Raw genomic sequence first — 25,813 nt, 5'->3', positions numbered from 1 at the left:
TGTGTTGAACCATCTCTACATAGCTGACATTATGCATTTGTAAGAAACATCTCTCAACTCAAAGGTTTTGTGCCAAAGGGCCAACATTTTTACAGAAACATCGCAAGAAAAAGAAAAAGGGGCAGGAAGTACTGAAAGTAGCAACTTTTATTATTTTAAAACTATTTACAGGTAACCAAAGACATCAGTCTGCAAATTGGTACAAAGATCAAGTATTCCTGCAGTTTGTAGCTTGTTAAGAAGCTCTGTCCAAAATAACACGGGAAAAGGCTTCAGAAAAAGAAAAACAGAGCCAGGTTCCGAAAAAGTAGAGTCTACCGGCCCTCCCTCCTCCCCCATCTCACCCAGAACCTCCCCCCCTCCCATCAGCCTCCCTCTGATGGGAGGAAATCATTCTATGTACAGGGACTGTACAAAAAGCTCTTCCAGACGTCTGTGAATAAAGCTCTTGTAAACTTTTTCTTAAAGGAGTGTGACTGTCCAACTGTGAGAGAGACAAGTACAAAATAACAGCATGAACATGTTCGATGATTTGCATTTTTAACTTTAACAGCTGATGAAATTCAGAGGAACAAAAAAAATAACACACAGACCCATTCCAATTCTCCAAAACACAAAAGCAAGTGGAGCGTCTGCTCGTATCTGAGCGAAAACAAACTAAATGGCTCATTTCTTCACCTCCGCCTCGAACAGAGGGCCCTTCAAACCAAATGCATCCCATCAGGAACGTTACGCTTTACAGCATCCAGCACCTCCACTCTCTCACTGAGGTTGCTGCAATGCATTGTGGGAAACCAGGAAAAGAGCAAAGAACTAACATCTTGCTAAGAAGTTTGTGACCTTGTACTTTAACGGTTTCAGTTTAAATGGAAAAAAAAAAGTATGGACTTGCTCCGTAAAGGGTTCAGCACCAAGGAATGAAGCAGCTCCTCAACTCGTGTGTGCGTTTGTACTGTGATTGAAGACCCCACCTTTACCTTCAAGTGCACACAGGCAGTAATTGAAAAAGACCTGAAGGTCGTCAGGTTCTGGTTCGGACCACTTCACAACTTTGATGATTTTAAGGGGGGCATCAAAGTTTCCAGAGGGTCCTGGGTGTGTTATTCTGGCGCAGACCGACTGGAGCGAGCTCGGCAGGAAGAGAGACGCTTCTGGTGAACTCGAGGAGAGAAACGCTGTGAACTAGAGGAAACAGAGCCCACGCAGACACCTGCAGGCGCAGCCACCGCAGCTCTGCACCAGACGGCCAGTCAGCGCCGCGTGAACTCTGTCCAGAACAGATCCATACTTTTTGATTCGTCTGCCTCAAAGCATCTACTTCCAACTGAGTCCACAGGTCAAAACGGCACAAAGAGAAGGAGCAAACAAGAATAGAAGAACCACTTGAGAGACACGACGTGACCACTCATTTTGCCAATTATCAGCTTTAGAGGCCGAGCTGAGTGGTGTGAGGCCTTGATGGAGCCTGGAGAAAATGGCAGCTTCAGTTTAATCTGCAATCAATCGATGGAAAGAGGAGCCACACTGAATTTAAAAGAAACAATGCAATATAAATAAAAGGAGGGTGAAATGACACTGAATACTGAGTTGGGCTGCGTTAGAGTCTGAAGCCACTGAGCCTCCTGAAGTTCACCAGAAAGTTAAATTCAAGGGCCGTTTAAGAGTCTCCGTCGCTGAGCCATGGCTATGGAGATCGTGTGGTGGTGGTGATGAGGAGGAGTGTGTCCAGCAGCGAACTGCGGAGGTGATGATGATGAAGATGTTGGTTGTGTATGTGTGTTGTATGACTAGCAGTGCTCCAGATAGTCAATGATCCTGGAGATGGACTTCTGTCCTGTGGTGCCGACGTCACACTGCAAAGAGAGTAGAGGCCAGTCACCAAAACAGGAGGAGACACACTCATGTTTGATTGCTCGTCACCTTATATTAACACCAGCTTAGTAGAATGTGGCTCAGCTCTCTTTAGCTCTAACTGTACGTTCACACTCGCTCCTCTGAACCTTCATGTGTAAACGCGACGTTCACATCATGAAGTATTCACTCGCTCACTGGGTTCCAGTCAGCTGTCATTTACAGAACCAAAAGGCCAGAGACTCACAGTGAGGTTCATGAAGTTGAGGAATTTTTTCAGCATTTCTGTCAAGATGGAAAAATCTCCTTTAGGTAGGTTCTCCCTCACAGTAGTCACATTCGCCTGGTGGAGAGAAACAAAGACAAAGTCTCCAGTCACATTTAGAGCATTTGTTAGTGATTATTATTCATCAAAAATTATGTATAAGAGGTTTTCTGTGTTTTTATATAAATGTCAATAAACCTCACGTATAACAGACAAACAGATAAAATGAGTTTCAGGTCCACTCACAGAGCTTCCCTGACAGAGGCAGCCCAGCAGCAGAGCTGTGTAGGAGGCCACGATGCAGTCCTCCATGTGCTTCCCTGCGTGCTGCAGAGCTGAGGACGGCAGAAGAGGAAGAGGAAGATGAAGAGGACATGTTTTACACAGAAGAAGCGAACCGTGGGACCGGCTGCTGCCCTACCTTTGTTGAGGTCGAGCTCCTCTTCCTCCTCCTCCTCCTTCTTCTTGTCTTCGTCCTGTTTGTCGGTGTGGTCGTCGTTGGCGATCCACTGGATCTCTCCGCTCGTCTCCTGCCACTGGCCGCTCTGGTCTAGCGCAGGCTTGGGAGCTTCTTTGATGAGGTCATCAGTCTGCGCCTCAGCCAGCATGGCAGCATGTTCGCGCTGGAGGAAGAGCTGAGTGGGAGGAGGAGACATGCGATTCAGGATTTTAGCAAACTCAACCAACTAAACATGGGCCATTGTTCTTATACCAGGAGTAAACAATCATTTCCAGCCAAAAATATAAATGTCAAAAGTTCTAATTCTTTTCTTTCAGAATGTACCTAGCTTCACTGAAGGACAGTTACTGACTCGGGGCTTTATCTTTAAGTTGATCCAGTTGACTGCTCTCTCTACACCATGCTCACCTGTACTAGAACAGCGATGGCGCTCATTGGGCCGGTGCTGGTGATCGCTTGATGTTGAGGACTGAGCAGGACGGTGGAATCGCAGGGACCCTGACCTCCCTCCGTCTCCATCTCCATCAGACAGTACCTGTTCCTGGCGCTGTACTCCACCAAGTTGATAAGCAGACCCAGACCCTGAACACACACACACACACACACACACTATATGTAGAATATGCCTTTTGGGGTATTTGACCTCTGACATGTTTAGTAGAGTTTGTGCTCACCAGTACTCGTATGTCGAACCTCTGCTCCTGTGGCAGATACTGAGGGACTTTGAGGACACAGTTGAGAGCTGTCACTATTAGATCTTCCTGTTCTCCTGTCTTGGTGCTGCCCCACTCTGCACAAACACGGATCAGCACATGCTGCCATCACAGTAATAAAAGGCGCGTTGACATAATCAGCGTGTACTAACCGTTGTCATGCGTCAGGTTGAGCAGGACACCGATGATGGCTTTCATACAGTTCTCTAGTGCTTTCCCCACCAGAGCCCGGTCCGAGTTCCCCTCCCTGCAATAACACTGGACCATCTCCTCACATCGCCTTAGGGCCCTAAGAGGAGTGAAGGGTTAAATACAAAGTCCTGGGTTTAACATATCAGGAGGACTGGCGTCACGTTTTTACAGGTTTTCAGCCCAGTATCGTGTCTGTGTCAGATGTTAACGTGAGGTTTACACTAAAACAGGGGGGAACCTTTTTATTCATCACGTCCTATGACTGTGCTCCGATTTTACTTCAACATAAAACAGAGCAGCATTCACTACAGACACAGACGGAGGCCGGCTGCAGCAGCAGAATGGGGCAAAGCAGGTCAGCAGCCTGATGCAGATAACTAGATTAAATCTAACGACACAAGCCACTGAACACAGAACAGAAACCAGAGCCCGAGGATCAGGACAGAGACAAAGATGGACAGAAAGAGACACGTGTCACAACAATATGTAATGTGTTTTACCAGAGTAAGTCTGAGTCAGGAGACGAGACCAGAATTAAACAGGTGACAAAGCAAAAGGATCCTTTCAAACATGAGGACAGTTCATGGTGTGTGCTGCCTGGATTGATTGGATTAGGCTGAGACACTCAGAGGCAGAGGGAGAGTCTGGGTTGAAACAATTAGAGCAGCGGGTGAACACTCAAAGAGTCGGAAGAAGGAGGAAAGGAGTCAGCGAAGAAAGACGACGCCCAAGTCAAGTACAGACGACTGGATTTACTCTGTGTGTGAGGTCGCGCTTGCTCCCTCTCTCAGGGTTAATCGAGTTAACAGGGAGGACAGCTGAACGCTCGAACCGAGGCCTGTGTCACCCGCACAGACAGCAGCTCTTTGTCGAGCCCCCGCCTCAGAAATCCCCCCCAGACCTTCAGCAGGGGCCGAGGTCCGGTCACACAGAGGGTAAAGGAGAAATGCTAAGAAAGTAAATGCAATAAGACCTATAATGTATCTATTTACCAGCTTCAAAGAAATGACATCATATCAGGTGACAACAATATAAGAGGCAGGACAGCACTAAAGAGAACGCAGCAGGAGAGAGGTCACGTCACTTCGTCAGTTCTGCCAAACGTTAGGGGTGAGGTCAGAGGTCGCTGCTATGACGGACAGGATGTCACCGAGGAAATTATACAACAAGACCCTAATAACAGCACAGACAGAAAGCAGCAGGCCGCCAACACAGTGAGTGAGTGATTGAGCACTTCTAGTCAGAATGACCTGTGTGTGTGTGTGTGTGTGTGTGTGTGTGTGTGTGTGTGTGTGTGTGTGTGTGTGTGTGTGTGCTCACTTTGCAGAGGAGATGATGAGTGATGAGTCTTTGTAGGCGATCAAGTAGCCCTGGTTCTCTGGGTTGTGGACCGTGACCTGAATGTGCACACAAACACTCCCAGTAAGACATGAGCTGTAAATGAAGCGTCTCCTGCTGTTGCCGTGAGGGGTGAGTGTTTCTGACTCAATTTAACGCTCACACAGAAGACTCCAACATTCTAGAAGAACCCAGGGGACTTAATGGAAACACAGATTAAACCTTGACCCGTGTAGCTCCACAACCACAAGGTTGACTCTGGGGCCGGGTCGAACACTTACACTCTCCAGGACCCGTAAACACCTCTCAGCCCCCCACAGAGAAGAAACCAGCTTCTCCTTCTCCTCCTGGTTCAGGTTGTCAACACACTCCTTCACTGTGGAAACAGTAGGACACTTTTGATCAGGGACCAGATGCATCGTCAATTCTTTGGTTGTTATTTTGCAGCTTTGTCTTTTCTTTACCTTTATCTACTATGTGGTCCAGTCCTCCCAGCAGCCGAAGCTCCTCTTTGAACCAGTCCCCGGCTCGTTTGGAAGTAAGTGACAGCAATGTCTCCATTGCTAAATGACCCGTCTACATGAAGGAAGAGGGGAATGAAGGCATCACACAGGCTCAGTCACTAGCCAGTTGGAATAATCCTGGATGCCTAATGCTTCTTAGAAAAGCAGAGCCAGGGTTGTGTGTGTACCGTTATATTCTGCAGGTCCAGATGCTTGTTGTGCACGGTGTCACAAAGCTTCCGGATCTTTCCCTTCATCTTGGCAATTTCCTTGGCACTGAACTGAGCAGGGGAGTCGCTCACCGCCCCGGCCCCCTGGTCCTGGTCCAGCTCCAGCAGCCTGATCATCAGGTCCAGACAGGACCGGTCCAGATCCATATTGAGCCGGTCTCTACTCAGGATGTACATCAGCGAGGCCGTGCACAGAGCCAGGTTCTGCAGAACCATCAAAGAGTTAGACCCAAATTTCCAATCGATCTAAACGTCCTTGTGAATCCAATCCTTACCGGATGCTGTGGTGCATCGTTGAGTGTCTTGAAGACCTGAGCCACCTTCCCTCTGGCCCTGAGGTGCATCCTGAAGCTGGGCATGGCGCAGCGCGTCGCCAGGCTGATCACACTGGAGGACAATAGAACACACCTCATGTGTAGAGTCGCATGGCGCTGGGTGAGACCAGACGACCGCAGCAGGTCCTACCTAAGGCATCGCGTGTTGAGAGGCTGTCCCGTCTTCAGACCAGTAGCCAAATATTCAAAATCGTCCGTAAACTCCTGGTTCTCTCCAAACTCCACCACGTCATTGAAATGCTTCACTTGTCGGACAACTGTGTACAACTGAGGACAGTGGAGAGTGAGCAGCTCGAAGACTGCTCTTCATTCCGGTTGGACACTTTAAGGCACATACCTCCTTGTGCTCTTTGTGGCATTTGCGTACAGTGACCGTGTCCTGGTAGGGATCGCTGGGAACGGTGACACTCTTGGTGACCTTGGGTGGAGGAGGAGGAGCCTTGAACACGCCGTCATCCTTCGGAGCGCTGGTGGGCTCCTTGCTGGCTCCTCCTGTGACCACGGATGCAGATGCCGACGCCTGGAAAAGGAGCCTCTGATCAGAACCGAAGGCTGACGCACCTGTCCATCTGATAGTGTATGCGTGCACTTACAGGCGCTGTCTGGGGTCGAGAAATAAAAGTTGGAGGCGGCTCCTCCTCGCTCTCCAACGTCCAGTGCCTGGCGTTATACACCGCTTTGGTGGGAGACTGAAACACAAGAGCACAGAGCAGTGAATAAACAAACCAAGAGGCAAAAAAAAAAAAACTTTACACACAATTCTCCACTCAAGTATGAATCAACCTTTGACCATGTGTAAAAACCAGAAATGAAGAAATCCATCAAGAGATGGAGTAAAAAGACGAAAACATAGAGAAAACAAGATAACTAGATGCATAATGAAGTGGTGAGGGGCAGCCAGAAGTAATCAAACAGCAGGACACACCAGCATCCTCCCTCAGCCCTTCATCTTTGGCTCATCTCTCCTCTGCACACATTTTTGCCAAACCTGCGGTTGATGGTTGCTGGGGCTTCATGAAACAAAGAGCGAATGAAGGAAAGACAGAACAGAGAGAAAAGAAATAAAGAGAGCGCGTTGGCTGTGTGTGTGGGGGGGGGGTGGGCACCGCAGGGTTAATAAGCTGAGACAAAAGCAAGTTTGGGGATGAGCTTTGGCCTGCTGGAAAATCAACACGACCCTTTCAAGCCTCCTGCAGGAGCTGAATGGCACAGGCGGACACCTACCCACCCGCCGCTAAGCAGCATGGGAGAAATAAGCAGAAAGGAGGGAGGAGGAAAACAGCAGCCCAACTCCTCAACAGCCACCGGCACACTTAACTTCATTAGGCTCACTTCATACACAGAACATGGAACACGCAGAACCTCAAGACGCAACGACAGCTTAAGAACAATAAATGTTACTTTACTGGTCTGCTTCAACGCTGCTGCTCCATCTACTCCGCTATAAAAAGGTTTGCAGGCTCTCAGGTGATCAATAATCTGACATCCAGTCAGATCTGAGAGCCAGGAAACCGCACAGCATTAGCAGGCTCATAAATAAGAGAGGAGCAGCTTAAAGATGCTCACGGACAACTCAATCCTGGCCTCATCCCCCTCAGACGAGCTGAGCAGAGATCTGCGCACGCACACACGAACGCGCGCGCGCACACACGAACGCGTGCACACACGAACGCGTGCACACACGAACGCGTGCACACACATGAACACGCGCGCGCGCACACACGAACACACACACGCGTGTAAAACCGTCCCCACAGCCAGGCACAGCCTCTCTGTATGAACCTTGTCTGACCTTCTTATGTGCACTGAAGATCCTTCGAAAGGTGTCTGGATTCTTCTCGGCCGCTTTGCTTTGAGGCGGCCTCGTGGGAAACCCAGCCACCACCCTGAGGCCCTCCTCGGTGAAGTCCAGGATGTCTGCAGACAAAGCGCACAGTCAACATCATCAGGACTGCTCATGAGACCCCAGGACCGAAAACATCATGCATCAGTCCTGACGGACGCCAGTGTGTGAGTCTAACCTGCTCCGATCCTGCTGTCCTGCTTCTTAGAATTCGTCTTGTTGTCTTTGGCTGAGGGTTTTCTTTCGTCTCGACTCTCCAGCCTCTCAAAGGGATCTGGCACATCATTGGACTCTGTGTCTTCCACGATAACCACTGGGGTTTCCTTGGCAACAGGAGTCCTCGCTGCCTTCCTCCTCGTTTTGGAGCCGTCGTCTTCACTGTCGGCTCCGTCGCTGTCGCTCATGTCGTCAAAGCCAAAGTATTTGATTTTGTAAGTAGAGCGTCCGTCTGTGCTGTCGGTGCTGTTTTCCTCCTGATGAACATCGGCATCTTCGAAGCCGAACAGATCCAGCTTACTGTCCTTCTTGGACTTGGTTTGGGTCTGTCTAAACCTGAAGGGATGAGCAGACATCAGGAAATTCATTCATTTCTTGGACCCTGCTGCATTTCTGGAATCCATAAACCTCATCATTTCAGTAACATGCGACCACTATTGGTGCCCAAAAAAGTTGACCTGTTTAATGAATCCTCTTCCAATAACTTATCAGTTTCAAACTGAGTAAAACAGAATGAATCTGCAGTATTTTGAAGAAATGTCTGTGGAAATAAGGAATAGTGTGACTAGTTTGACATCTGTCACTTCAGCAGCTTTAACCCCAAAATTGGAGTTTATTGAGCGTAAACATAACCACCAGCTCTATTAAAGCAGAGTGAACGTGCATGAAAGGTTCTAACCTAAAATGAGACCAAAATGAAAAAACGCTTTTACCTTGAAGTTGCTGCTGAGACAAATGAAAAAACTAAATGTGACTAAATGTGAAACAAGTCGTTACACAAAACCTACACGTTATTGACTTTGCTGATTCTCAACCAATCTGACTCCATGCTACAAGAGTAGTTTGCCTTTTTGAAGTAGCCATGTGTAACTAAGATCCCTTATATAATAAACAGATGGAAGAGCTCCAGTGTTCTGGACCCAGGCTTGTCAGTCTACCTTGTGGTCTGCTGTTCCGTTTTCTTCCACTGCCATCCTCCTTCCAGCTCGGCTGCGTTGCCAGAGGCTGAGCTACTGCCACCACTAGAGGGCGCTGCATCGCTGCTGAACTCCTCCACCCCTTTGTCTTGGATGGTGACGTTACACATGGACACAGAGGAGGGATGCAGGACTGTGTAGTCTCGCGTCCTTCCTCTTCCCCTTCCACCACCTGTTGCCTTATTACTGCTGTCAGAGACGGCTGTGGGAGCGTCTGTGCCAAAAACTGTGCCTGCTAAGCTGCTGGAGTCGGGCGTTTTGCCAGAGCCCTGTTTGTTTGGCCTCCTGTATGTTCGACAGTTCGAGTTCCTGCTGGACACCTGGGAGTAGTCCGACATCTCTGCGAGGAAATCTGAGTCGCCTCCTAGCTCCTCACTCTCAGAGGGACTTTGGAATGGTGGAGGTGAGGGGGGCGTCTCAATCTTCTCAAAGCGTCCAGCAGCGATACCTGTGGATGCCCAGGAAAGCGTGGGAGCAGGGTTGCGAGGTTCCAGGCTGGGTGAGGGCGGACGGAGGCCCATGATGGCATCCCAGGAGTCATAGGTGGACTCCGCCTTGGACCCAGTCTTCAAGGTGGTACTCTGTGCTAGGGGCTTACTGTCGCTCTCACAAGCGTTTTGGTACCACGAGTAGCTGTGTTGGTTCTCCAGTGATGTAGAGGAACTCTGCTGGGACTTTCCTGCGAAATGGAAAACAGGAAGAGAAATGAAAATTGGGAAATATTAACAGATTTAGTTCAGTCCTTTGTATGTTTTTATGGAGCTAACTGTACATTACACAGACAGTCTAACAGACTTTCCCCATGAAGTTTCCAAAGGAAACTTGAAAGGAGTTTACCCAACATTGCAGTAGACTAAAAAGAGGTCACACACGCACACACATTCTTTTCAACTTGTCGTATTACTTCAAGGAATTTAAAAGACTCGGGTTGTTAGCGCTCGCTGGCCAGTTTGGCCTCCACTCAAACAGGTGACAATACTGCAATACTGGACTTTCTGCTCAGAGCACAGACAGGAAATTGCTTCACAGAGCAGCATCAGAAAGTATCTTCTTGCGCTTGAACAGCAGTGATTTTATGACGCCTCTGCTGGCGTGGCAGGAACGACAAAGTGGGCGACTGAACGCTTCCACAGCGTCACCACACTCGCATTGTTCTAGAGCAGGCGTTACGGGTGTAATTGATCAAGACTCTGAAAGCTTTCACTCCACCCTTCTCCAGTTAAAGTCCTCCTTCAGGAGTGAATCCAGCATTTACTCTGCCCTGTCACACTAGTAGAGTTTGGGTTGAACTTTACCATTGTGAGTCTTACAGCAGGTTTCAGTTAATACAAGCATCTAAAAAAGCATCTACAGCGTGAATGCAGCTCTACATTATTGAAGAGTGGCATTAGTTTACTATTCTAGCAGACTTCATCAAAGGAGTGGTTTGGTTAAGTTGTCCTATATACTGATTCAGCGTAGCAGGCCTTAGTCAGCAGATATCACAGCTGAGGAAGGCTTGTTGCAGTTGGACTTCAGTGCTGCCTATTAATGCTTCTCAATCTTCTAACACTGTGGAAGCTGAGGGAATCACTGAGGTGCACCTGTATCTCAGGTAGTTAGCTAGCAGTGGTCATGGAAAGCTAATGGCATGAGAAGCGGAATGCAAAAAAGAGACAAGCTGTGAGAGGACACAAACTATTTCCTCTCTGCTGTCAAAAAATGAACTCACTGAAATACGGAGATCAAACCGCTGACTGAAAACTCACTCAAAGTGATGAACAGTTGCTGTTAAAACTCAAACGGCTTTACACAAAAGTGAATACAGACACAGCCATATTCTTCAGATTCGTGCAGTGTTACAAAACTTCAATTGAAATCACATGCACAGAAGCATTTATTCTTCACGACCCAACAAAACAAATTATAAGCAGAGATGCAGCTTGTGCTTTACCTCGAGCAGAACTGCTGCTGTTGAAAAACTGGGCCGTGTCCTCCATCACTGTGGGTTGGCTCCTGTCACTGGTCAGCCATGAGTCCCTTCCCTGGAAGCTGGACCTGCTCCCTGTGCTCAGAGAGGCGCTCGGCCGTTCTGCCTGCGGAGGCTCTGCTGATGCTGGCTTCGCAGGTGATGCTTTGCTGCCCCCACGAGATGACACGGGCTTGGATTCCTCATCGCTGTCGAACCCGAACGGATCCTCCGAGGCATCACCGCAGGGACGGGGCTTCTTATACACCTCCAGGACAGAGTCGCTCTTGGGGACGCCGGCGCGCTTGGAGCCCACTCGGGCCTTGTATTTGGTGTCACCCCATTTGGTGCTGAGGGTGCCTCTCTTGGTGGACAGGACCTCATCAAACTTGGACGTCCCCTCGCCTCCTTTGCGGCTGTAGGTTTTACCAAATCTGGATGTCATTGTTGCATCTGTGTCATATTCCTAAATCTGGAGAATCAAGAAGCAGATACATTTAGAAAAATATATTTCAAATTCAATAAACGTGCTTTTGCCACTTCGTTTGTCAGGTTTGTCAGAACATCTGGCTGAAGCTGTTTGTTAGTCAGCTACATGTGTTCAATGTAAACATGACATTTACTCAAGAATCATACATTTAGCTTTATGTTGTCATGTTCACTGAGCAGATCACAGAATTAGTGCAAAAAAGAACATATTATGACATGTTTTAATGTAATTTAATGCCACATCGTGATTACATAGAGCACGCGTAGCTACTGTAATGCTGGGTGTAAAGACCTTCGGCTAACGTCTTGAGTACCCACTGGTTTGACATAACAAGCTAACGTTAGCTTACCAGGACGATAGCACAACAATTAGTAGGGACGACTAGATGAGCTGACATCAGACAGTTTGTCCGCGTGACAGTTTAATGACGTATGTATCATAAATAAATATGTTTGATTAGATTCTAGGTTAACAGCGACCAATAGTTGTAGCTCGAGTTTGGTATTAGCATTAGCTTAGCAAACTCTCAACAGTGGTCGTCACTCCACCAAAGGGCTAGCTCGCTAGCTAACAGCTAACAATAACTACAAGCTGACATCGTGTCACAGACAGAAAAGTACAAACCTATACAATGTTAGTGGTACACGAACATCGGCTGTTGCTGGTAATGCTACTTGCTTGGTGAGATAAAGATCTTTATCGATCTGCACAAATCACACTCCAGTCTTGAAAACGGTCGTTAAACTCGCACAGGACCGGGCCTGCTTCCCTGATTCAAGCTGCCCTGCACAGTATAAACAAGGCCGAACAGACGCCGCGTACAGGCGATTTAATGAGCTTGAAAAAACGGAGAAGATCGCAGGTCAGGCAGCCTGGAAATTTTACCGTTTGTAGCCCTATCTAACGCATTCGGCTCATATTTTCAGTCTAAATCGTACTCGATTGTCTCCTTAGGGTTGCGACGAAAGCCTCCATTGGACTCCGCCACTGCGTAAAGTTAACCGGGAATAATTTAACGCCACCGGAACCTGAGTAACCGATCCCTACAAATAAAACACATCCGAAGAAACTGTAGTAACGCGTAGGGGCAAAGCACTATTTATGCAATTATTTTATCATTTCATTATGTATGGTATCATGGATCATACGTGTGGATTATAATATTCAATATCACGAGCATGTACGTTGGACAGATTTTGTTTTATTTTGACATCTACAACCGGAATTGCCTTATAGCAACATAGGACATTTTATCAATGAGAATTTACCAGCATTTTATAAATGTTGCGTCCAGGTGTTACCTTTATACTCATAAGAAGATCGATTAAAAAATACAGTAAACTTATTTTTTTTACAGTATTGTCAAATAAACATGTCAAATAGTATAAACATTTATTAAACAAACAAACTGAACACACGAAGTACTCTTTACTGTCCATTAAGTGCACTGTAAAATGATCCATCCACAAACTCATGAATTGAGTGTAATAAACATTTTAACTGATAAAAAAGACACGTTCGTGGCCACACTTACCTTTAATTTGCTAAATTGCACCTACTTCTTTCAATGCAGACTGTTAGACCAGTCAGGCATTGCTTACTGTTTGTAGTCTTATTCTCACACATTGCTGCACAGCTTTTATCTAAGCTGGAACAGAAATATATAGAACTACAGTGATGCAGTGTTACAGTATGAATCACCTCACATTCATCTGTGCTGTCCCACTGTCACCGAGACACGCTCTGTATCCAGCATCACTGAATCCTACACACCACACCCTTGGCCATAAACCCTTGCCTACAAACAGAGTCAGCTAAAATCCCAGCCTCTCACTCTTTGTTGTTTTTGAACTGAGACCCAGAAGTGAAGCATGAGCCCAAGACAGAATCCCAGTTCTCAAAGCTCTTTGGGTTTTCAGGAACACGTTTTCCGTGTCTTACACTAATCGTTGAGCTGTGTTTGGATCAAGACTCACAGGAGTGTAGGACATCATGTCCTTCACCTTGTTCCAGATGTTGAAGGTCAGGTGGCCCAGGTGTTCTGTCACCTCGATCAATCTCTCCAAGCTCATGGCACAAGCACCCACACTGCTGCTGGACCCGTGTCCACTGCACCTTTGTATTTCTGAAAGAAACAATATAAAATGTGTGCCAAGCTGCTCCAATGTGACATAAACAGTGTCTGAAAGAGACCTCTTTCTCCTCAGATCTTCAAGACATCTGAGTCTTTTCTTCCTCTTCCTCCCTCAGTCCTAATTCTTGGAGAAACTGATGAAATCTCTTAAACTCCTCCCTTATCTGTCTTAGTGTTTTGAAACTGGAATCTAATGTGATCTGCTGTTAGATCAAAGTTAACGTCACTGAAACCTTTACCTTCAGGGCTTTGCAGAGCTTCCTCCTTCGATGGGACCGAACCTGTGGTCACTGTGTGTCTCTTCATCTCTCCAGGCCACAGATCATGTGCTGTTGGTCCAGACAGAAGAGCCTCAGTGAGATCCCAGGGAGGTTCTCGGGTCTCTGGTGGTGTCGCTCCCTCTGGTACAATGATACTGACTCAGGTGCTGTTGTCATAGTCAGCGTTCCAGATATCCCAGGACCCAGATTCCTTAGGAGGATAATGTTTTCCTCGACAGGTGAGACACAGAGGGAGGAGCTTCCTCTTCTGGGTTGGGTAGTGGTTGTCAGTCATTATAATAAATCAGCGTTACCAACATGTTAAAGCATCTCTCTGCAGTCAGTCGCTACCACCGGCTGTTAAGTCCATTACACACGCGCTAGCCTGTTTTTCCAGTTTAGGGGAATGATAGTGCTGCCTTCAACATTTTTTCACTGGAAAGTCCAGCTTTGGTTTACTACTCAAGTCATGTCCTTGGAACAGCAGTAAGAACATTCACTCATTGTTGGTCAATAATTTGTCTTGGACTGAATCTGCAGCCACACGGCAGGAATAAGCCTCAGCTGCCAGTGTTTAATCTGACCCTTGACCTTTGTGGTGCATCAGATTTCTCTGGATAACAATAACGATAACAGTAATTAGCGCCGCACCAAAGACCTGTATTCTTTGTTTTTGTGTGTCTGAGGAGCGATGGGCAAACACCAGAACCTTTCCCGCGTCTGCCGCAGTCCTGACCCCAGCGCCTGCTCCCTGCTGTGGCTGTCGGAGCTTTTCTTCTTTAACCACAAAACCTCTCCAGAAGTTACTGTGGAGCGCTAAGCCTGGCTCAAATCCTCGCATGGCATTTAGCGAGTGTGTGCCAGCACCAGGCTTCCTGCCAGGCACTGGACCCATGCTACTGTACAGGGAGGGGTCCACTATTATGACAATATAGCAGTGATCTGAGCCAAAGGTTCCCTGGCAGAGCTCCACGCTGGCACCTGCAGCACAGGCCTCACACAGTTCTGAAGAATGGACCGGCACCGGCACCGGTGCTGGCAGGGCCGTCTTCACAACAATTGGGCTTTTGACACTCAGCACATCCCAAATGTAGAGGATCAGTTCTGGCACCGACAGCGATGAAAGAGACCAAATCACCCACCACCACACTCATGGGGACAGGACGGTTGCATCGCATTGTCTATATGTGAGTCTTCCTCCGAGGCTTTAGAGCAGTAGTACAAGAACAAGTGGGAGTGAGGAGGAGGCTTCTGCAGCGTCAGTAGCAGCAGTAGAGTAGTGCTTTGTGCTCGGACACTGTAGGAAACTGCTACAGATGTTGTTCACGGATTCTGTCAATCACTGTTCTGATTTCTAGGGTTTTCTTTAACCAGCACAACTTTACAGAACAGCTGAGGCTGAGCACAAGCACAAGAGGTTAGAAAGAGAATTTAATAGAGTTCTGTTTGTCACCACTAGAGGTCAGGAGTTACACACAAACCAATTCAACTTTACTTTTCAACTCCCATCCTTTGTTGTTGCTCATCCTCCGTTTCCTCAGTTCTTCCCTTTTCTTTTGTTCTTTCATATTTTCTGATGAGTTCATTGTTTCCTAATTTGTCAGATGATCTCTCACCTGTGTTTTACCTGTCAGTTGTGTTATGCTGCTCTGTTTTTCCTGAATATAAAGTCACAGAAGCCCAGTGTCCATCACCGGAAATTCTTTTCACTGAATTTAATTCAGGCAACAGTGTACACACTCACACCCACTTACACATGGACTTAAAGCCAGCTGTGGGAAGTCCCCTGTTCTGTGTGAAGCACTATAACAGATGCCGTTTCCTTCGGAGGGTGTTTCACTTAAGATTTGTGTAACGTGAGCGTGTAACATATTTACAGGTCTTTCGTTTATAGAAAAAAATGTTGGGTGACTTTTGGTGTTTTTCCAGCTGCCATGACATAAATGCGTAAATGTCAACACTGTGTGTCAAAGCCTACGTCCACTGAAGAACAGCGCGCTGCGCTATTAGAGAGACTGCATTTACCGTCACGCCTTGCGGGGAAACGCGGTGTAAAACCACGGGGGGCATTCCTGCCTTCAAAGTAAAAGCCTATCAGTTAGGTGTTTTAAGACAAGTCGTTACGATGTAATGATGACAATGAGATATTTTGTTTATTCAGCAAGCATTTTCAAAGCATTCCTTAACGGTGGTTATATGTCAGAAAGGCACAAAACATACTGCGTAATTAATTAGTTTAAAGAAACCACGTGTCAATCTAGAACGCGTCAGCATGCTCTTCATGTGCATCTTTTGGAGCTAATTTATTATAAAGTAGATAACTATCTCCCGAATTTCTTTGGACAGCTATGACACTTATTTCTCTTTATTTTTGTCACATTTATTTTATATCTCTGTAGTTATGGTTGTTCGTAAATAAAGTCTTACTTTGAAATCCGGACGGAAACTAGAGCACTTTTATTTTGTAAGGCCGCAGACTGAAGCAGTTTGGGTCTGGGTTCGTAACTTGTCGCAGGAGCCGGACGACTGACACACTGGACCCGGACTGAGCCGAGCTGTGTAAGTAAAGCCACGGCCCGGAATTCACGGCCGGACTGTGGCAAATATCTCGCCACAAACAGGGATTCATGAGCGCGAAGTGTCGGCGACGACGGTTAAAGGAGGCGGGAGAGGAAACGGGTGGATGTCTGCGGGCCCGTGGCAGGAACGGGCTGGTTCGGTTCTGTTTAAACCCAGGCAGTCGCCGCGGCGGGTCTCGGTGTGAACTGGTGCATTGACGTTCGGACAGCGTCGCTAGTGTTCACTGTGCATCACAGCTGGACCTGCTGCCCGTCACGCCCGGCACCGCTTCGGTTCTGGCGGCTGGGTGTCCGACCCGGTTCTCCAGACGCAGGTGTGTGTGGGTCGTCGTTCTGTCGTGTTCCTCTCGGTTCGCTGTAACTGTGTGATGGACGTGGACAAAGTTTAGCTCGTTCACATCAGACAAGTCCGTGTTTCTGTCACGTGCGCGTCACAGGTGAGTAAATGTCATATTATATACGTTTACTACCTAATTATTGCTGTTTAGCGTTTCTCTTCGTTAACATTTATTTACCGTTTTGTTAGAGACACAGGCTAAAAATTCAACAAATAAACACCTGACAACTTGTATTTTACACATTTTACAGCTCTTCGCTCAGGAGAGTGTGAACGCTTCCTGTTTTGATTTAAATCCAAATAAGTACTTAACATAAAGAGAGAGAGAGCGAAAGTAAAATGTGTATTTAGAGTTTGGCAGGGTTAATACGTGTTGTTCCACACATCAGTTGGTACCAGAATGAGTCCAGCACATGAACACACCCACTCCAGCAGACGCGGTCACGGAAAACCCAGACCTGCAACAATGCAAAACCACAAGTATTTACTATTGATGTAATAGTGAGAACAATGACGGCAGTGACACATTCCAACCTGCTCCAGACGCCTGAGCAGCTGTTGATGTTGAAATCCTACATTTGTAATAAGGGGGAATTTAGGCCAAATGAAAAACAAAACCTGAGACTTGGATCTGCTTCATCTGATACAACAGGAACCACAGGCTCATTTCTGCAATAGGCCACACTGAAACTCTCAACAGTCTGATGAATGGATCGCGTTACTCCATCAAGATCCAGAGAATGATGTCATCCGTGATATTTGGATGGCTTCTTGCATTCATTCAGGTCGACAGAATGTGGTGAGACGGTTCTGACCCGTCTCACTGGGACTTCCGGCGTCAGCTCATTGTCAATTCACACACTGTGTCGCGTTCTGTGTCAAATCACAGCTTTATGTGTAACCGGGCGCTGTCTGCTGCTTCATGCTGTCGCGGCGCTGGTTCTGATCCAGCCCGGTGACCCCCTCTTCCTCTGCTCTCTGGCAGCGTGTCTGTGATGCCCCAGGGCGGGCTGAGCTGGACGGGTCGTCATGCCGTACACGGATCGTCAGAACCGCATCTGTGGCTTCCTGGACATCGAGGAGAATGAGAACAGTGGGAGGTTCCTGCGGCGGTACTTCATCCTGGACACGCAGCAGGACAGTCTGCTGTGGTACATGGACAACCCTCAGGTGAGTCACAGTGGATCGGGTTCGGCGGACTTCAGGGTCGTTTCCTTCCAGGCAGCTGTTATTAGGTGTTTGTGGGTGATAATCACACCAGGACCAGTCTCCTTTCACATTTAAAATCTAACAACTGAGGAAAATGTTCCGTTTGAGTGTCAGTATATCTATTCACATTCTATATGTTACATAACTTCTAAATATTACAGAGCCTGTGACTTGTTGTCTGGAGTCTGTGTGGTGAAACCCATTACAACGTGGGGGTCAGCGGGTCCAGATGTTCACACGCTGGGCTGTGATCTCACCTGAAGGAAGTAATTAGCTGTTTGCTGTCTGTGAGGACGTCCAGGCGTGTTCAGGGTCCAGAGCGTGTGTGAACTGGGTTTAACCGGCTGTGAAGGCAGTGGGTTAACGACAACAATGCAGTCATTCTAGTTGGAGCTGTCCTGAGCATGTGCTGCAGCAGAGCCCAGCCGTGTTTCAGCTCTTGTCAGCTGAGCATTTTTAGGCCGCTTCGCCCTCAACCTGTGGTGCAGTAACACCAAGAACTGAACATTCCACACATTGACGCGTAACCACACCAACAGTGTAAAACCCAGGAACCATGAGAGTCATGAGGACGCAGGTTTAGCCTCATGGATCAGAGCTCAACGCTCCTCACTGTGGAACAGCAAGAATGAAGACCAGTATGTGGGAACTAAATGGACCCAGCACACCTCCCCATCCGGGTTTCTGACATGTCAATGTCCCACACCTCCGTAGCTCACAGGGTGGAAGTCCTGCTGCTGCTGCTGCTGCTGCTGCTGCTGGTGCTTCGGACGAACAGCAGGGACGACGCTGATGCTACGTTTTCTCTGTCTTTGTTTAGAACCTGCCAAAAGTCGCAGAACCCATGGGAACCGTCAAACTCACCTACATCTCCAAGGTCGGTCCTCCCGAACCCCTGTGACCTTAACCCGCTACCCTCCTTGACTCGTAGATGTAGTTACCATGGTAACGGGGCCTTTTTTCGGGTTCTGTGGCGTATTCACCTGCCTGGTTCTGTGTGTTTCTCAGGTCAGCGATGCCACTAAACTCCGACCCAAGGCAGAGTTCTGCTTTGGTGAGTTCTCAGTGGGTTCTTCTTCTTTTGAATCAGCCACATACACAATGAGTTGCAGTGGTTAGAAGAGCTCACACACCTGTTTGCAGCCGGGCCAGTCGTGCTCTGTTTGTTTCGTTCCTGTTTCATTGTGACTTCGGTGGACATTTCTCCATCAGAACCCCCCCCCCCCAGCTTTACCTCCCGTCCTTCCTTGCTTCCTTCCAGTCTCCCTCCTTCCTTCTTTCTGATTTCGCTCTTCCTCCCTCGTTTCCGTTCCTCTTAGGTTTATTTTCTCTCTTTTGTCCCTCGCTACTTGTTACTGTTCCTTTTGTGGCCAACAGTAGCTTTTTGTCACTCACTCAATGGAAGGAAACTGTACAAGGCCGTTAGCATGACCTCTGGCTCTCGTTCTCTCTGTGCACTCCCTCTCTTTTTATAAATGTATTTGTGTGAACTCAGGTCTTCATCTTAGAAACCAGAGATTCATCTTTAGGTCTCGATTTGCTTGACACGCATTTCTCTCTTTTGCCTTTCATGCTTCTCTTTCTCTAGTTCTAAACACTGGGAGGAGGAAGTTTTATCTGCAAGCCAACGACCAGCAGGATCTGGTGGACTGGATCACTGCTCTCACTAACGCCACCAAGATCACCGTGAGCAAAACACTCGGTCACACCTGTAACTTCATCATTTCCAGCTTCGTACGACTCATAACACACTGTTAATGCTGTTGGTTTCTACTGCAGCTGTGTGGGACAGGTTTTTTTCAGACATCACAAAAATGGAACTGCATTTGTTGGGGGTTATTTTAAGTCAGGGTTTGAACTTTTTGTCCCACAGGGGAAGTTTGCTTGTTACAGCTGTTCTCTGCTCAGAAAGAGAAGCCTCGGGTTGAGAATGAAATGATCTGTGTGTGGTAGCAGCTGCTCTGTGGGGATTCAAAGCTGCTACAATGTGCCTGTTAAACATTGATCTCTTCTGCTAACGGTGTTCATGTGAATTCAGTCTACAGACAAAGGCTAACGTGACTAACGTTCTTGTTTCAGGTGCCAAAGAAAAGCGAGAGTCTCACCACCAGTGCAGACACTCCCCATGAAATACCCGCCCCCAGCAAGCAGGTCTCCACCAAGACGGAGATCATAGCAGGAGTGCCCGTCATCACCACCACACAGGTAGCGCTCACCGTCGGGCGCTTTACTGGATCCCTGTTGCTGTTTCCTTCCTGGGGCAGCACCTGGTCCTGCTATCACTGTGATGTCCCCATCACATCCTTTACCAGCTGTAAAACTGAAGCAGCCGACCTTGCAGCCGGTGAAGCTGAAGCAGAGCCGATGCATGTGCAGTGAATAAAGTGGTGCGGAGGGGGCTCACCTGTGTTCATGTGCTACAGGAGCAGGGTGGGGCACAGGTCCGAGCAGAGCGTGGAGGCCTGAAGCCGTCCCACAATCCGGTGCCCTACTACCTGTCGAGAGCAGCGCAGGGCCAGGCCGTCGTCAAGGCCATCAAGACCGGATACTGTGTCAAACAGGGAGCTGTGGTGAGGCCCACGCGTCGCCTCGCGGTCTGTAACCAGCTTTAATGCTTCATAACCGCACTTCACTGCTTCTCCCTCAGATGAAGAACTGGAAGAGGCGATACTTCACGCTGGAGGAAAACGCTCTGAGCTACTACAAATCTGAGCAGGTGAGAAACATGTGATTCGCTGGAGTTTGTGCAGGCTTGTTCTGCCTTCCAGGCGTCTGCCTGCAGAGGCTTGTGTCCTGAATACCTGCACATATGTTGGATGCATGTCTGTGCTCATAGGTGGACACTCCCATTGTTAGTTTGTGTGAGGTCCTTTTTCAACCTTTATTTTATTTTGAAGATCATACTGTCCAAGGTGCTGAGGTCACGTCCCATTTAGTTCACTGTGTTTACTTTAATTTATGCTGAAAGTATAGAAGTACCAGGAAGCACATGCCTGCCGTGGTCTGGTTAGACAGAAGGCATGTGAGGTATCAGGACGCTCGGGTCTGTTTGGGTCAAACTGGTTTGGAGAACACATAAATCTGTCTGCTGCTCAGATCATGAATAAAGACGATCCACATCACCTGGATGATAAAGGTGTCATTACGGTTGCAGGTTGTGAAACACAGCTGCTGTCAGGTGCGTCTACGCAGGCAGAAGCAGAAGCAGGTTGTTGTTTGACATTTAGATTTAGAGAAGTTGCTGCACCAGTCGCCCTAATGACCCGGTGCCTCATTGCGTTCCTTTCAAAGTGAACTTCTACCCGTGAAGTTCCAGGTCGTACCGTCCTGCTTCACCTCTAGATCATCTACACAAGTTGTTTCCACAGGAAGTGATGCTGACACAAAGGAACTACACAAGTGCTTCCTGTTGCTGTTGAAACAGATCAAATCTAAAAGAAACAGGAAACCTAGTCCAAACTGTGGCTGTGATCTCTTCTTCCTGATAGGACAAGGAGCCGCTCCGACTCATCCTGCTCAAGGAGATTCTGAAGGTCCAGGAGTGCAAAGACAGGTCCAGTCTCTACTCTCCTGCAGAATGTCTGTGGCCGTGCAGAACTCGGCTTCACTGACACTGCTGTTCTGTCCTGATTCTGCAGAGACCTAATGATGAGGGACAACCTCTTTGAAGTGGTCACGACGTCCAGAAACTTCTACGTGCAGGTACTGCTCATTAATATGATGAGGCCCGGCAGTAACACTACTAAAGCCTAAGGAACCAAGCTGTTACACTGGTTTGTGTTTGTGTCAGGCCGACAGCCCCGAGGACATGCACAGCTGGATTAAAGCCATCTCAGGAGCCATCGTAGCCCAGCGAGGCCCCGGACGCTCTGCTAATACTGTGGGTATCACAGATTCACATGCATTAGGTTTGGTTTTACAGAAGCAGATGTGTTCAGGCGGCGCTGAATTAAAAACTGCTGCATAAACAGGTCTAAAACATCCCAGCATTGGACTCTTTACAATTCAACTATATCAAAATCAAACTTGCATTTTGCTGCGCTCTTTCTCGCTGCATGAAGCAGCAGCTTCATATCGTTCCTGTCTAACTAGGTGAAATGTCGCCACCGTGTGGCTGAACATAGTAACAGCAGCAGACACACTTCCAAACAGGCGGGATGTGCTTCCTCTGAGGTTCCTCTATAGGTGAACTCTGGATTTCACATGAACCTTAACTGAGCTGTAAACTGTTGATTTCAGATCCGTCAGGCCAGAAGGCTGTCCAGCCCCTGTATACAGAGGTATACGCCATTCTGCAGTGATGAATGCAGCACGTATGTGACCCTGGCCCGTTCTCCCCCAAACCCCCGTTTCATCTCTTACCCCAGGACTTGCTACTTAGCTATCAGCACCGCCGTGGTCCTCCTACGGTGGTACGGTACATAGTGCAGGTCGTATCAAATCGCTAAACATGAGCTGGAACCATCCTACTATAGACGTTAGCTGACCTTTGACCTGACTGCAGCCTACTGTGCTTTATCACCATCCACACTAAGCCATCGCCGCTCGTTCCATCCAGCTGATGATCGACTCGTCAGTCATGTGACCTCCCAGCTTCTGTTTTCATCATATTTCTATTCGATCCCTTTACTATATTTTTTTCCATTGTGTTCCTTTAAGCAGACCATGGTTACGTTTGTTTCTGCTGTTGCCTGTGGTGGATTTAACATTGACAGTGTTTCTGCTCTGGACAGGACCTGTGCAACGAACCCATGACTGTTGCTTCTCTTCCCACTAAGTGTGTGTGTGTGTGTGTGTGTGTGTGTGTGTGTGTGTGTGTGTGTGTGTGTGTGTGTGTGTGTGTGTGTGTGTGTGTGTGTGTGTGTGTGTGTGCATTGATCTGTGTGTGTGTGTGTGTGTGTGTGTGTGTGTGTGTGTGTGTGTGCGTGTGCGTGCGCGTGCGTGCGTGTGTGTGCGCTCCTTTCAGAGAGTGAGGTGTGACAGTGACGTACTAACCTTCCCCCAATGAGCCGTGCCGCCTCCTTCCTGCTCTCCGTCCCATCACCAAGCCCTGCGCCTCTGCTTCCCTAGCGCTCGGCGCGTCCTGCTCCTCGGCCGCTGCAGCATCGCTCCTTCGTATGTGTTGCTTAACGTTGCAGCTCTCATCTCCTGCCTTTGCTTTGCCTTTCCCTGTTTCCTACCTTCCATACTGAAACCCATCAAACACGTTGTTTCCTCGATCACCAGCTAAAAGCCATCTTTGCTCGATCGTGCCTGATCAGTGAAGGTGATGGTTGCTGGTGAACGGGGTGATGCCCGACCCTCAGCTCGTCTGACGGATCGTTTAACGTTTCTTTCTTCCATTTTCATGATTTGTGATTCATCCATGCATCGAGTCATCCCCTGTGCCACCGTTCAGCCGTCATCCACAGGCCTCCTCCATCTCCTAACCTTCTCCCCTTCTTTTGTCCATCGCTGCAGGAGCTCAGTGACCACACCTCCTCCCCCCCACTACCCAACGCCGCCACCTCCCACCCCCTCGACCTGGAGCCACGCCACCAACAGCCCCCCCCGTGCTCCCCCCCAGCGAGCGCTCAGCCTCACGCTGGACGTGCAGCAGCAGGAAACCCTCCTGAGCATGCTCCCCTGGCGGCTGAGCGGCGTCCAGGCGGTGGAGGTGATCGCCCCCCCGCCGCGCTCCCGACTGTCGCTCCAAGAGCCAAAGCGAGCTTTGTCAGCAGCAGTGGTGGCGGAGAAGAGATGAAGCACCACACCACTGAGAGCTCTGACTTACAGGTGACCTTAATTTGATGCCCACACACACACACTTCTACACAAGCTCCATGTGCTGAGGCTGCTGAAACTACCTAACTGGACAAAAGCTCTGGACACGAGTGGGACAGAAATGCTGTTTGTTCATCCTTCCGCTGATTTAGTCCCATGTGTAATTTACAAGACGGACTAATTAACCAGGGTTGTCCCTTTGTGAAGAAGGAACAGCCCTGCTCTTCCCAAAGCGTCACTTCCATCATGGTTGATGGCTTTATTTTCATAGCAGGATGCGATGAATTCCTTCCTGATGTCGATCAGGAGCTTCTACGAACTGACACATGTAACGGATGATTGTGTTGGACACCATCTTCTCGTGTGTGTGTAGATGTGGGGACATGAAACCAAACCAAACTGCTGTTGTAGCTCTGTTCATCTGTTGTTATGTTGTCGTTACACAGGACCCCCTGTTGTGTTCAGTCTACACACATTGTGTTGGAGAATGGATGTGGGTTGTTTTGTTATTATTCACAATAAGATACTTTTAAGAGAAACTTCAAATAAGTGTTTAGTGACTTTTCCCTGTTCACCATTAGATGGATAAAGTGCCTGCAGAGCCGTTTGACCCTTTGTGTGACTCTGACACCATGTGCTCTATTTATTAAAATCCATTTTAAATAACGCTCGTGCTTCTGTCACATTTGTCTGATAACTAGTGATGCTTTGGATCCGTGGAGGCTCCTGTGCTGCCTCTAGTAACATTACTACCATCACCGCAGTCGTGCTCAATGTGTTTCTATGGTTCTGCTGGGTTCTGCTGGTCCCTCTGTCACATCCAAGCTTCAGGAAGCGTCTGGGCTGAGCCGCTTGTCTCCTGACGAACTGCATCTTTTGAGTCAGGTTGCTCTGATCGCAACAAGACTGATTTACACCGTTTACCTCAAAAACAGGAGTTTGTTTCCTGCCTGTCAGCAGTAAAGTCACAGCAGCACACTCTGTATCTAACAAGACAAACAGGAGGGGCTGGGACTTCAGACGGCCCCTTATGAAACAGTGTGAGCTCCCAGAGAGCGAGCGGCGCTGCCAGCGGCAGATTAAAGAGCAGATGAGCTGCTGTGCAAACGGCCTCATTGGACGACAGGCCTCAGGAGTCAGCGCGTGTTTGTTGGACATGAACAAGCTTAAATCAGATCATCACGGACGAGATGTCACACACGTGCGCAGGTTTCTGAGAAAAGCAGAGTGAAAATCCTCTGGCAGGTTGGACATCATGGCTGCGCTCCGTCTTCAGCTCTTGGAAAGCGTCCGCGTGTGAGCCAGCGTGGAGCGAAGCAGCACCGCCGCTGTTCCCAGGATTTTGGGACATGATAAATAGCTGTTAGTCCATGGAAGCCCTTCAACAACCAGTGCTGCTGGACCTGGAAGGCCTTCAGAGAAGTCTGTAAATGGGCCAGAACCCTTCAGCAGAACCAGGGAAAATCAAAGACCACAGAATGAATCAACACAAATCCTATGAGGAAAAATGAGCAGACCTGTAGTTTTGGATCTACTGCAGGTCTGGATCCTGAACCCATGCCGTCAAAGGGATGGAGCCTAAGAGTTCCAGCGTATGAACTGCAGCCATAACCAAACGCAAAACACACATCACACTGTGATGCTTCAAAACTTGGACCAGACATTTTTCAGCTGCATGAAAAGTAAAGCACAAGTTCCATCTTTGTTTCAGTGCAGAACAGAAACCCACAAAATGTTTGGAGCTGCTTCCAGAGCTTTAATGTCACTGTCTCTGGGCCCGGATCACTCAGATCCAGGACCAGGTCACACACTCAGCGCCTCCAGGGATCAGGGTGGATCAAACCCACAGCAGCAGCTCTGCAGTGAGTCAGTGAGCTGGAGGAACCGACCCAGAGGCGTTGGGTTCTAAGCAGGCGCCAGTGGGCTCAGAGTCCGGTCCCATCACCACAGAACTCTACAACACCGTCTGAGCCCATCACCCCTGAATTCAAAACGAGTCATGATGTCATAGGACCCCTCCTCTGTCGGTGACGTCACAGCTCCCCGCAACCGTGGCTTCAACACGGGCCGAGTAATAAATGAATAGCAAGTGTTTAAACCCAGGGCCGTTCGTGTGTTTCAACTCTTCAAACGTTGTATTGAATTGATCCTCAATCACCGCCACTCGTCC

The 25,813-nt window shown here is 48.3% G+C and overlaps 2 protein-coding genes across 11 annotated transcripts; one reads left to right on the top strand and one right to left on the bottom strand.

The window, feature by feature from the left end:
- Nucleotides 1–129: 129 nt before the first annotated feature.
- Nucleotides 130–12,381, bottom strand: LOC114845905 (wings apart-like protein homolog). Of its 2 annotated transcripts, none has more exons than XM_029134481.3 (20): nucleotides 12,300–12,381; nucleotides 10,857–11,343; nucleotides 8,885–9,602; nucleotides 7,909–8,282; nucleotides 7,680–7,804; nucleotides 6,481–6,576; nucleotides 6,225–6,407; nucleotides 6,018–6,154; nucleotides 5,828–5,939; nucleotides 5,511–5,756; nucleotides 5,284–5,395; nucleotides 5,101–5,195; nucleotides 4,802–4,878; nucleotides 3,442–3,578; nucleotides 3,251–3,366; nucleotides 2,985–3,158; nucleotides 2,538–2,751; nucleotides 2,363–2,451; nucleotides 2,099–2,194; nucleotides 130–1,853 (listed from the first exon to the last, which is right to left on the bottom strand). In XM_029134481.3, exons 2-20 carry the CDS (start codon nucleotides 11,314–11,316, stop codon nucleotides 1,788–1,790), a joined length of 3,627 nt encoding a protein of 1,208 aa, XP_028990314.1. In that variant the 5' UTR covers nucleotides 11,317–11,343; nucleotides 12,300–12,381; the 3' UTR covers nucleotides 130–1,787. The 2 variants fall into 2 exon arrangements, with proteins under 2 accessions (XP_028990314.1, XP_028990313.1); XM_029134480.3 differs by having other exon boundaries at nucleotides 11,986–12,372.
- Nucleotides 12,382–16,171: 3,790 nt separating this feature from the next.
- plekha1b (pleckstrin homology domain containing, family A (phosphoinositide binding specific) member 1b) lies at nucleotides 16,172–24,310 on the top strand. 9 transcript variants are annotated; one of them, XR_008693176.1, is made up of 13 exons: nucleotides 16,172–16,314; nucleotides 17,657–17,841; nucleotides 18,701–18,757; nucleotides 18,889–18,934; nucleotides 19,469–19,566; nucleotides 19,960–20,085; nucleotides 20,304–20,450; nucleotides 20,528–20,596; nucleotides 21,369–21,433; nucleotides 21,519–21,582; nucleotides 21,671–21,760; nucleotides 22,847–22,995; nucleotides 23,341–23,481. XR_008693176.1 is itself a non-coding variant. In XM_055504340.1 (13 exons), exons 2-13 carry the CDS (start codon nucleotides 17,701–17,703, stop codon nucleotides 23,621–23,623), a joined length of 1,227 nt encoding a protein of 408 aa, XP_055360315.1. In that variant the 5' UTR covers nucleotides 16,172–16,314; nucleotides 17,657–17,700; the 3' UTR covers nucleotides 23,624–24,310. The 9 variants fall into 9 exon arrangements, 8 of the variants coding, with proteins under 8 accessions (XP_055360315.1, XP_028989357.1, XP_055360316.1 ...); XM_055504340.1 differs by lacking the exon at nucleotides 22,847–22,995 and adding an exon at nucleotides 22,120–22,160 and having other exon boundaries at nucleotides 23,341–24,310; XM_029133524.3 differs by lacking the exon at nucleotides 22,847–22,995 and adding an exon at nucleotides 22,120–22,193 and having other exon boundaries at nucleotides 23,341–24,310.
- The last annotated feature ends 1,503 nt before the right edge of the window (nucleotides 24,311–25,813 follow it).

Source organism: Betta splendens, chromosome 19, assembly GCF_900634795.4.
Source record: "Betta splendens chromosome 19, fBetSpl5.4, whole genome shotgun sequence".
NCBI lineage: Eukaryota > Metazoa > Chordata > Actinopteri > Anabantiformes > Osphronemidae > Betta > Betta splendens.
Note: the sequence above shows the minus strand (reverse complement) of the source record. Positions and strands in the feature narration are given on the sequence as shown.

Bases quoted from the DNA above. Each gene is read 5' to 3' on its own strand.
- LOC114845905 (XM_029134481.3), bottom strand. From the start codon at position 11,316: ATGACATCCAGATTTGGTAAAACCTACAGCCGCAAAGGAGGCGAGGGG. The intron at 7,805-7,908 runs GTTAGACTCACA...CTTTGTCTGCAG, and splicing joins GGACAGCAGGATCGGAGCAG to ACATCCTGGACTTCACCGAG. The intron at 4,879-5,100 runs GTAAGTGTTCGA...GTGCACATTCAG, and splicing joins GTTTACGGGTCCTGGAGAGT to GTCACGGTCCACAACCCAGA.
- plekha1b (XM_029133524.3), top strand. From the start codon at position 17,701: ATGCCGTACACGGATCGTCAGAACCGCATCTGTGGCTTCCTGGACATC. The intron at 17,842-18,700 runs GTGAGTCACAGT...GTCTTTGTTTAG, and splicing joins GGTACATGGACAACCCTCAG to AACCTGCCAAAAGTCGCAGA. The intron at 20,086-20,303 runs GTAGCGCTCACC...CATGTGCTACAG, and splicing joins CCGTCATCACCACCACACAG to GAGCAGGGTGGGGCACAGGT.